General features: G+C 45.4%; 1 protein-coding gene across 1 annotated transcript in view; it reads right to left on the bottom strand.

The window, feature by feature from the left end:
- The window catches only part of ACBD6 (acyl-CoA binding domain containing 6), a 157556-nt gene that overhangs the window by 81325 nt on the left and 64017 nt on the right, over window positions 1–12214 (bottom strand). Inside the window, exon 5 of the mRNA XM_045026959.1 lies at window positions 2514–2619. Coding sequence (XP_044882894.1) covers window positions 2514–2619 — 106 coding nt within the window. The remainder of the gene's footprint in view (window positions 1–2513; window positions 2620–12214) is intronic.

Genomic DNA, 12214 nt, shown 5'->3' with positions numbered 1-12214 from the left:
TTGCAGTGCCAATGATTTGGAGAGAGCCAACAGATCATACCAGCAATTGTTACTTCTGCATGGTGCCTCCAGTTGGGAAAGGTGTGCCAAAGAAGAAAAAGTGGACTGTGCATTATCCAAACATTCCATCAGCTATACGCCCAATACCCCACGGAGAAAGACTGCTGGTTCCTGATGCACCAGAATCATTCTCACTTGAGTCAGACGAGGAAGAGGAAGAGGATGAAACTTCTGGTCCTGAACCATCAATGTCACAGGACCCACATTTTCTCCCATCCTCCTCCTCTGAACCACACCTCATAACACAAGGGGAACTGAATGACCTTGTCAGGGATTTGGAACTACCCAAGAGTAAGGCAGAGCTGTTGGGCTCCAGACTACAGCAGTGGAATCTCCTGGCAGGTGATGTTAGGGTTTCCATGTTCCGTGACTGTCAAAAGGATCTTGTCCCATTCTTCTTCATGGAAGGTGATCTTGTAGCCTGCAACAACATCGATGGTGTGATGGCAGCCCTCAACATCGTTCACGATCCAGATGAGTGGAGACTGTTCATTGATTCATCGAAGACGAGTCTTAAAGCTGTTTTACTGCATAATGGCAATGTTTTGCCATCAATTCCAGTTGGTCATGCAGTCCATATGAAGGAAACCTATGACAACATGAAACAACTTTTGAGGTGCATAAACTATGACCAACATCAGTGGCAGCTTTGCTCTCTTGCTTGGTCTGCAGACTGGATACACAAAGTACTGCTGTTTTCTCTGTGAATGGGATAGTCGTGCAAGAGATTCCCACTACATCAAGAAAGATTGGCCACTCCGACAGTCATTGGAGCCTGGGAGGAAAAGTGTTCAGCATCCACCGCTTGTTGAATCAAGGAAGATTTTACCACCACCCTTACACATCAAGCTGGGTCTGATGAAGAACTTTGTCAAGGCCACTGACAAAACACAAGCAGCTTTCAAGTACCTCTGTGGAAAATTTCCAAGGTTAAGTGAAGCTAAGATAAAGGAAGGTGTCTTTGTTGGTCCTCAGATTCGTGAACTTCTTCGAGATGATGCATTTGACCATGCACTGCGTGGCAAGGAAAAGACGGCATGGAAAGCCTTCCAGTTAGTGGCAATAAATTTTCTCGGAAACAACAAGGCAGACAACTACAGGTTGTTGGTGGAAAACCTCCTCAAGGCATACAAAAGCCTTGGTTGCAACATGTCACTAAAGATACATTTTTTGCACTCTCATCTAGATTTTTTTCCACTGAACTGCGGAGCAGTGAGCGACAAGCACGGCGAGCGATTTCACCAGGACATTGCAACAATGGAGAAACGCTATCAGGGCAAATGGAGCCCATCAATGCTTGCAGACTATTGCTGGACAGTGACAAGAGATGCTCCATTTAATGAATACAAGAGACAAGCCAAGAAGCGCCGAGTAGACACTGAATAGGACTAAACTATGTACATAATAGTTTTTTGCCTTTTGTTTCATAATACATTTTAGTTAGATAACCCTTTTGCTGATTTTTAAAGTGTTACCTAAACAGGACAGGTGAAATATTATCATGTAAAGCAACCATAAACACATGAAAAGACCTAGGTTTACAATTTATGATTAAAACTCTACTATCTACACAATATGCATAGACATAAAATGTAAAAACTTACATAACTTAGAAACAGTAGCCAGTTGTTTTAATTGTCATATTTGAATTCAGCACATCAAAATACATAATAAATAGCACATTTTATCTCTGAAGCAGACGACTTCTCAAAAATTGTAGACCAGTGTACTCATTTCTTTCTTGATGCTGTTGTCAAATTACTAGTCAAGGTCAAGTTAGTTCTTTCCTAGCTTTGGGACGTTGCTTTGACTCTGGTTGTTGCTTCAAGGGCTTGCAAACAGGAAAAGCACTGGATAGTGGTCACACTTTTAGTCAGGTTGACAAACCTAGAATTGTACTTTTGCCTTCTGTCTGGCTAATCGAGAAGAGACAATGACAAGTTCCAATATTAAGTACTCTCCAGCCTTTCTGGTCTAAGGATGTGTAGCTTTGGATGGAATCACACGTGCCCAGACTAGTTTATCTTGAGTGGACTGGCAGACACCACTCACTGGCCAATTCCAAACAAAAAAAAGCCATTTTTCCCTACTTTTGTTCAACCAGGCTCATTGTACTGAAAGGGAAAGGGCTACTGGGCACCAATGTGGCTCTGTTAAGCTCTTACTTTGAGTCCCAGCTGGCATTTTCAAGATACTGCAAGAAGGAAGCATCCTGGCACTGATATGACATTATTGTTAGTAAGTCCATACTACTAAAATCCCAGCTGAAACTGGAATGGAATTGCTATTTGTTTTCAAATGGAATACATTGCTGTCTCAACCAGTAGATGTTTCGCCAACTATTTAGCACCTGTCCTATAACAATTCTAAATTAGGAATTTAGAAAAAGGTCTGGGGTGGTGAATTAAAACACAAAACCGACGGAGGATCAATGGGCTACTTTTCCACCATACCTCTTCATCTTTCATATTCACGTCCACTTTTTTTGATTGTATGGCTTTGGATACATGGTCAATGTTGTTTTCTCTGCAGTAATCAAATATATTCTTGTCTTCCTCCCTAATTAGGAAACAAAAGCAAAAAAGGTGTCTTATTGAATAACAAAAAGGCTACACACATTAGATGCTAGCTGTGCTGCAGACACACTCATTTCAATAGCATCACTGCAGTGGAACAGATTTCCAATGTTTTGCATGACGACTAATATGTTTTGCCAATATAAGATAGCTCAGCCTGCTTCTCTAGAAAACACAAGTTAGTTTGAACAATATTCTGCAAGAAAAAGACATGTATACTTAATCCAATAAACTCCCACAAAGAATCTGGCATTTAAGACCATGTGAGACAAATTCAGCCTTGGCATAAGTCATTTCAAATCCTACCGATTACATCAAGGCAAAATATGGTCCTTTTCTTTTCTCAGAGATGTATGCAAACCCCCATATAAATGTCATGCGCTTTTTCTAACCTTCTCCTCCTATCATTGCTGGTGGCAGAGACAGAAAACTTTCTTCTTTAGAATCAGCCTCCTGTCTGCCAGATTCCTTCACTGAGGTGTCTGGGACACTATAATTCACTACAATGGAAGTGACAAATCTGGCAAGAGGAAAGACTGGATAACTCTGAAGAAAAAAGATTCCATATGCACATATCTCTTGGCCACCAGTAACTGGAAAGGGGATTCCAGGAAAAAGACATTTTAATATTGTTTTAGGGGTTCTCCGTCATCTCCTAACTCTTGACAGGCTTCACATAACAACAACATACACCATTAAGTGGAAGAGGGCCTGGATCCCCCTAACTCCCAGCAACATCGGTGTGCCTGTCAAATAGAAGATGGTGTTCAAGAAAGAAATCAAGACCCCTCACTCTTCCAAGGAATCAGGTGCACTGTCTCTGCCATGCAGAATAGGTAGAGCCCTGAAAGTCTGCAGATATCCACTGTATATCTGCTGATATTTGCACCTGTGGACCATTTTTGCGGATTGGATGCATATACAAATTTTGTATTCACACAGGGCTCTAGGAATAGGAACTGACTGTGTGACCCAAAATGAGACCAATCCTTGGGCAGCTTTGCTGAAACATTATTTAAAGTTGTGGTCGCACATTCTTCAGGGAAATGTTTCAAAGTGATACGCAAAGACTTCATATTTTACCCTGCAAATTCCACTGATGTACAATGGGAGTTGCCCAGGTAAATCCCAAGCCATGATTATGAACATTTATTGCCTTAAGTCTAATGCACACTTGTCATGGGTTCCTTCCCCTCTCTAAACTTTAGGGTACAGATGTGGGGACCTGCATGAGAAACCCTAAGCTTAATTACCTGCTTAGATCAGTATGCTGCCAGCATCCAAATATTTGAGTCATTTGGAAAACTCTGCCTTCCCCCCCCAAAACCTTTCCCTCCCTGAGTAGCCTTGAGAGACTCCTCCACCAATTCCCTGTTGAACACCGATTCAAAGAACCCTTGGATCTTAAAACAAGGAAGAGTTACTCATTCCCTTCCCCCGCTTCTTCCCCCACCAATCCCTGGTGAGTCCAGATCCAATCCCCTTGGATCTAAAAACAAGGAAAAATCAATCAGGTTCTTTTAAAAAGGCTTTTAATTAAAGAAAAGAAAGGTAAAAGAAAAGCCTCTCGGAGAGATTAGCATACCAGCTACTCTCACAGACAACAGATTCAAAACACAGAGGATGTTCCCCTGGGTAAAAACTTAGCACACAAAAGAATCCCCAATTTGATTATTCCTCTAATTGCACAAAGACAAAGTCACAAAAGAAAATAAACATAAACCTATTTATTCTTTTCTATAACTTACTACTCTGATAAGAGGCTGGTTCCTTGATCTTTTCCACTCCGGCCAAAACTGAAACTGACCAAGACAAAGGGAACTTCCCTCCTTCCTTTTGAAGCATCCCATTGGTTCCTCTGGTCAGGTGTCAGCTAGGCTAGGTGAACTTCTTAACCCTTTACAGGTAAAAGGCATTAACCCTTAACTATCTGTTTATGCAACACTGAAGGCCCATTTGTCATCCTCCATCATGCACACCTTACAGCAGGACATAATAAAGCTCTTCCATGCTGCCATAAGGGGCTGTAAAATGTCTTGTTAACTCTGTTAGCAATATTGTTTCATATTGGCTGGTAAGAACAGAAGGCTTAATGTGTTGTAACAGGCCACTGTATCACTTCTATCATTTACAGATCTATTTATAACTCAAATACCTGCAGCACCTTAACTTGCAGATTCCTCTGCACATGAACAGGCCTGAGTGAATGTGCATCTGTGTTCTGTCACAGAAGCAGGGCATCAACTAGTTTCAACCAGGGCCACTGATCTGAGAACACAGTCGAGCTTTGTGTCAATCTTGCAAACACAGAGCAGTGTAAATGCAGTTAGCCACAGTGATCATTCATAGACTCACAAAAGAAATACCGGTAGTCAGAGCCCTTGTGACACTCCAAGGATCTCACAAAGGCCTTGTCTACACACAAAAGTTGTACCACTTTATCTATACCAGTACAAGCCCCTAGTGTGAATGTAGTTATGCCAGTATGGAAAGGAGAATAAGCTTATACTGGAATAAGCACTTTTATACCAGTAGAACTGTGTCCACACTAGGAGGAGTGTATGTGTATAACTAGTTTGGTTAAAAAAAATAAAAATCACAGCCCTAACTGAAATCTATTTGTTGACCAGGCCAAAGTAACCTGCCTCTACTACAGGATGGTAGACAGTGCTGCAAGAGTTAATAAAAGGAGCTGGTTAGATTTTCCATTATACATCCCTAATTTCCAGTAAATTAGTTTGATTACTGTTGCAGTATATGGTTCATCTAGAGGAAGAGCAGTAGAACACAAACACAGCTTTGTCTCAAAGGAAGCTCTTTATGGGAATGGAGAACTCGCTGGGGTCAGGTCATAGCCAATGGGAGTTCACTAGTTTGGGTGCCACTATAGCAGAACAGAAGATCTTCCCGTTATCATAAGACGGCTTCAGGAAGAATGATCCCATGGTGTCAGAATGCAACAGTACTTAGTTTATCTGTGAGCAGTGCACTGATTGCTAACTCTTGGAAGACCAATAACCAATAATAAAGTAAAATAAAAAATAAAATGTATCTGCATTACAGTCCAATGGGACACTAAAAGAAACACCTGAAACTCATGCCCTCTGACCTGTGCTCCAAAAGAAATGTATGCAGTGTGATTGTAGCTGTGTCCGTCCCAGGATATTAGAAAGACAAGTTGGGGGAGGTAATATGTTTCACTGGACCAACTTCTGTTGGTGAGAGACACAAGCTTTCTCTCTCACCAACAGAAGTCTCTGTCACCAACAGAAGTTGGTCCAATAAAAAGATATCATCTCACCCATCTTGTTTCCCCAAAAGAAATGAAAATACAGAGAAATTCTAATGCCACATGGTACAGCTCTGAACTCCGGGGCAATGAACTGACATGCTGAAATAGGTATGGTCAATGCAGAACAAGCAGAGCTCCAAGGAAGCAATTTTTACTTTACTCTTTTGGTTTTTTTGTACTTTGTTATGAATTATGCTTTGTTCCTCAGCTCACAATTTCTTTTTGCTCCCTCCGTGCCAATGAAGCAGTTAAAAAAAAAAAAGTGCTGATCCTGAGCTCCTGCTGTAGAAAAAGTGCCAGGACTCACTTCCTCTGACCTCTGGCTCACTTTGAACATTGCCTTTTTGGTATCTCACTCCTCTGCTTTGCATGCAAAGAATCCTTTCCTCTATCTTGGATGCATGGGACACAGATGTTGACTAGAAAGGTTCAAGGTTTGATAGTTCATCTATAGGACTGGTATTTGGGAATGTTAAAAGATACTCCTCTGACTTCTGATCAGGTCTCAGATGAACAGTCTTCAGAGTACTAGTCTGTATGCTAAACACAAACTCCCAAGCAACAACCACTGCTTCGTTAGATACAATCATTAAGAGCTCAACTTTTAAAAAATTCCTATTGATAGCTGAATAGCAGCTATACACTTTTTATATTTTCATTTGATTATGAGAAAGGCGGAGCTCCCCGCTCCTCCCCCCACTCCTGGAAAGCGCTAAGCGCCACCTAACAGCTGTTGGGCGGCGGGAAGTACCTGGAAGTAGACAGAGGAGCAGGGGTGCGGCGTGCTGGGGGGAGCTTGGCAGCCTCAGGAAATAATTCGGGGGAGGGGCAGGGAGAGGGGGGTTGGCAGACTGCAGCAAATAATGCCGCGGGCCGCATGTTTGAGATCCCTGCTTTACTTCCTCATACTGGCTCTCTAGTCATCCACAGAGACTTCAAGGGAAAAAAAAGAATATTTAAATTTCTTATGTTAAAAAAAAAAAAGTATATGGAACTTCTCTTCTTCCAGGGCTTTCAGACCTTTCTACATCAGAAAGAGCAACACCCAGTCTCTCCACCTTTGCAGATCATCTTTAAAACAAAGCAGCAAGCAGATGCCCATGCTCCATCACTATCAGTCTCCTTCCCCTTTCTGTGAATTGATCGAAAATGGCTTTGTGCAGAAAGATTTGGTGGAAGCATGCAACCTTGCCCAGGAAGAGACTGTGTGCTGCAAACAGGTGGCTTTGCCTGTCTGCTTGGCACAGTGCTGTTGAGCATACTGAAGCTCAATGAAGCACAGAGGTAGGCGACCATGGGAGCCAGGAGACACTTGCAACAGTTACTGTTTAAGTCAAGGCCCTCTCACCTCAAGGGACCCATTTTCACATAATCTATAATTATCTCTTCGCTTTAATCGCCTCATCACTTCGGAGGCTCTCCTGGGCACAGGAAGAGGAAAAGCTCATTAACTGAACCTTTTCTCCTCTCTCCAGCCACCCATAGCTTTTAATTGCTTGGTGTTGTTATTATCTATCAGTGCAACTGGGATCATTTTCATAAGAAAAGGTGGTGGGAGGAAGGGAGGCAGGCATGTGTCCCCGAGGTATGCATCACAGACAAACCTTTGCTTTCTCAATTATTTATGCCAGCTGAGGTTTTACAGGCTGAATAAATCCATAACTCAAGTTTATTCTGAAGAGTCAGGTTTCCTCTGGGGAGGTGTTGCCCACTTGCCTGCACACTAGTGTGCAGTCCTCAGAGAGCATTCCGGACGTAATAAGACATGTGTCATCCAATTCCCCCACCCCTCACAAAAATGCACGTGCAATTCTGTAGATTAGCAGCATTGTAGGATGAGGAGCAGCAGTTTAAAACCCAAACAGTGCCTGCCATTTAACGGTATAATTTCTCCCTGTGAGCAAGGACCATGGCCTAAGGACGTCCTTTGCTAGCTTAGTATTTGAAAATCAACTCAAGCCATATGGGGGAGTGGGGGAGGGCAGAAGTGGGTGCACTAAAACCTAGAGCAAACCAACAAAAATGTCAGTTCAATAGCCTTAAAACCATATTCTCATTACAAGTAACATTTGTCATATAAAAGAGGCTGTGTCTAAACAACACTAAGTTTAAAAAAAAACAAACCCAAAAGCCTGCCTAAATTGGTGGGTGTTTTGTTTCTGAGCAATTGCTCTTATTTGCAATAGGGCTGTACATGCTGCAGCTTGCTTGGTTTTCTCCAATCAGAGGAGCTCTTTCAGAGGGAATTTATAGCCCAACATTTGTGTGAGTGACAGACGACTGTGCTGCATCCATTCTGCATGCACACACATCATACCAATAAGAGCCCTTAATTGCCAACAAACCAAGAACAGTCAGCCAGTCTAATTTTGATACTTAATTCTACAGTTTTATGATCAGTTAAGATTAACGCATTCCCAAAGAACACCACACATACTCTTAAATCACTGGGATGTTTTCAAAATCCATTATTGTGAAGAAATAGCAACTTTACAAGTTGATGGTAGAAGCAACTTTTTAAAATTCTGCAGGCCTTTGTGTCTGACCACATGCAGTGACCTCTGGTATTCTCTGCCAAAACAGTTCATTTGTCTCTCAGAACAACTAATCAATTCCAGAGCCCATCAATCATTCCAGTTTTGCCCTAGTGTGGTCTAGCACAGTGGGGGCCAGATGGCTGCCTCTCTTCAGGGGATTAATAAAATTCTGATGGTTTATGTGGCATCAGATGGACTACAAAGCATGATGGGGACTATCAAATCTTTGCACAGGAGAAGGCGGGGATAAGAAAATGTAGCCCATCATTTGCTGACATTTTAGTTCTTGCGCTATGTCCAGTTCCTAACCTTATACCCTAAGCCATTAAATCAGGGCCTCCTAGGAAGTACATAGCGCTCAGAAGTCCCCTCTTTCCCTCAGAACATGCCAGGTGGGGAATTTTTTTTAGAAAAGGGCATCTTTCTTAAATATCCCTCGCTACTATCCAAATTTAACTCGGTTCACAGATTTTTAGTGTTATCCAACTTGTATTTCTAATTAAATTGATTCAGAAATGATGAATAAGGAAACTGAAATCTGAAAAAAACAAGGCTCAAGAAAAACATCTGCCACTAAGTTAAGTTGTCTGCCTGCACAACTATGAAGAACTATTTATTTTAAATGGAAAAAAGTAGCCACATAGGAGCATTACATTATTTTCAGATTCCTGGCCAGTATCTGCAAAGACAATGCTTCTACTTACCTGTTGCTGGAAATACTAAGATGGGGTCGGAGAGAGACGTGGCAGAGTGTAAGACTGCTGAGCCGAAGGCTGCATCGTCTCTGGATTGTTGCACCAATGCGTAGTGGGAAGCAAAGGTGTGAACCGAAGACCAGGTAGCCACCCGACAGATTTCCTGGACGGGGACATGGGTCAGGAAGGCGGCAGAAGAGGCCTGTGCTCTTGTGGAGTGAGCAGTAAGGTGGCTAGCCTGAACATGAGCGAGCTCATAGCATGTCTTGATACAGGATGTCACCCAAGACGAGATCCGCTGGGACGAGACTGGCATGCCCTTCATGCGGTCCGCCACTGCCACAAAGAGCTGGGGCGAATGTCGAAAGGGTTTCGTCCGCTCTATATAAAAGGCTAGAGCCCTACGGACGTCCAAAGTATGAAGGTGTTGTTCCCGGCGCAATGAGTGCGGTTTCGGGAAGAAAACCGGGAGGAAGATGTCCTGGTTTACATGAAAAGCAGACACCACCTTGGGGAGGAAGGAGGGGTGTGGTCGGAGGTGCACCTTGTCTTTGTGGAAGATCGTATAAGGCGGTCCCGCCGTCAGGGCGCGAAGTTCTGAGACTCACCTCGCCGAAGTGATAGCGACGAGGAAGGCCGTCTTCCAGGAGAGATATAAAAGGGAACACGTGGCCATAGGCTCGAAAGGGGGGCCCATAAGTTTGGCTAAGACCAGGTTTAGGTCCCAGGAAGGGGCCGGGCGCCGGATCTGTGGGTACAACTGTTCTAGTCCCTTAAGGAACCGGGAAACCATCTGGTTAGAAAAAATAGAATGGCCACCCTCAGTGGGTCGGAAGGCCAAGATGGCTGCCAGGTGTACCTTTAAGGAGGAGACCGCGAGGCCCTGCTCCTTGAGGGAGCAAAGGTAGTCCAATATCTTTGGGAAAGACACCAGATAAGGATCACAGCCGTTCTGATTGCACCAGTGGGCGAAACGCTTCCACTTGGCGAGGTAAGTCGACCTAGTGGAAGGTTTCCTGCTCCCCAGAAGCACCTGCTGTACTGCAGCAGAACAACTCCGCTCCGCCTGAGTCAACCACGCAGGAGCCATGCCGTGAGGTGAAGGGACTGGAGGTCCGGGTGGTGAAGCCTGCCGAAGTCCTGCGTTATGAGATCCGGCCATAACAGAAGGGGAATTGGCTCCGTCACTGATAGGTCGAATAGCAGGGTATACCAATGCTGCTTCGGCCACGCTGGAGCAATGAGAATGAGGTTGGCTCTGTCCCTCCGGAGCTTGAGCAGCACTCTGTGAATGAGGGGAAATGGTGGGAAGGCATAAAACAGGTGTCTCGTCCACGGGAAGAGAAAAGCGTCTGAGAGGGAGCCCGGGGAGCGTCCCTGGTAGGAGCAGAACACGTGGCATTTCCTGTTCTCTCTGAATGCAAAGAGGTCTACTTGGGGAAAGCCCCACCTCTGGAAAACTGTATGGATGACATCGGGACGGATCGACCATTCGTGAGACAGGAATGACCTGCTGAGGCAATCTGCCAGGGTGTTCTGTATTCCTGGGAGAAAAGACGCTACTAAATGAATAGAGTGGGCTATGCAGAAGTCCCACAGTTGGATGGCTTCTTGACAAAGTAGGGAGGAACGCGCCCCGCCCTGCTTGTTTATGTAGAACATTGTCATTGTGTTGTCCGTGAACACGGACACACAGAGGCCTTGTAGATGGACTCGAAACGTCTGGCACGCCAGGCGGACTGCCCTCAGCTCCCTGACATTGATATGTAAGGCCAGCTCGTGGGGTGACCAGAGGCCTTGAGTGTGTAGGTTCCCGAGGTGGGCACCCCAACCCAAGGATGATGCGTCTGTGATCAGCACTACGGAGGGTGGAACGGTACCCCTGCACAAACCACCGCAGGGTCTAACCACCAATTGAGGGAGTCGAGGACTGTCCCGGGAATTGTGACCACCGAGTCTATATTGTCCCTGTGCGGACGGTATAGTGACGCGAGCCATGTTTGGAAACGCCGAAGCCGGAGTTTCGCATACAGGGTCACGAAAGTGCATGAGGCTATGTGACCTAGTAGGCTGAGGCAGGTGCGCCCCGACGTTGTCGGGAAGGATTGGAAGCTTCGAATGATCGAAGACATGGCCTGAAACCGAGACAGAGGGAGGCAGGCCCTGGCCAGATTGGAGTCCAGAACTGCTCCAATAAATTCTATCCGCTGAGTTGGCGTCAGGGTAGACTTTTCGGCGTTGACCATAAGGCCTAGCCTGCCGAAGAGGTCTGTGACTACGCGCATGTGCTGAGACACCTGCAATTGGGAAGTCCCGCGAACCAGCCAGTCGTCGAGGTACGGGTAGACGTGTATTCGACGACGGCGGAGGGCTGCAGCGACCACAGCCATGCACTTGGTGAAGACCCTCGGCGCCGTAGAGAGGCCGAAGGGGAGCACTGTGAATTGGTAGTGCTGATGGTTGACGACAAAGCGAAGGTAGCGTCAATGTGGCGGGTAAATGGCAATGTGGAAGTACGCGTCCTTCATATCGAGGGCGGCATACCAGTCTCCCGGATCCAGGGAAGGGATAATGGTCCCCAGGGTTACCATGCGGAACTTGAGCTTCACCATAAATCTGTTGAGCTCTCGCAGGTCTAGGATTGGTCGCAGACCTCCCTTTGCCTTGGGGATTAGGAAGTAGCGGGAATAAAAACCCCTGCCCCTCATGCCTTCTGGCACCTCCTCTATGGCACCCAAACTCAAGAGAGTCTCTATCTCTTGCAATAGGAATTGCTCGTGAGAGGGGTCCCTGAAGAGGGACAGGTAGGGTGGGTGGGAGGGAGGGGGAGAACAAAATTGGAGGTGGTATCCCGCTTCCACCGTGTGGAGGACCCAGCTGTCGGAGGTTATCTGGGACCAGGCAGGGAGGAAATGGGAGAGGCGGTTGGAAAAAAATGGGGAAGGATCCGGTAGGGAAACTGGTGGGCCGTCCTCGGGCGTCACATCAAAAGTTCTGCTTCGACCCCGAAGATGGTTTAGGGGGCGGTTGGGCTTGGTTCCCCTGGTTGCCCGA

This window comes from Mauremys mutica, chromosome 8 (assembly GCF_020497125.1).
Source record: "Mauremys mutica isolate MM-2020 ecotype Southern chromosome 8, ASM2049712v1, whole genome shotgun sequence".
NCBI classification, from domain to species: domain Eukaryota; kingdom Metazoa; phylum Chordata; order Testudines; family Geoemydidae; genus Mauremys; species Mauremys mutica.
This window is presented reverse-complemented; position numbering and strand designations above follow the sequence as displayed.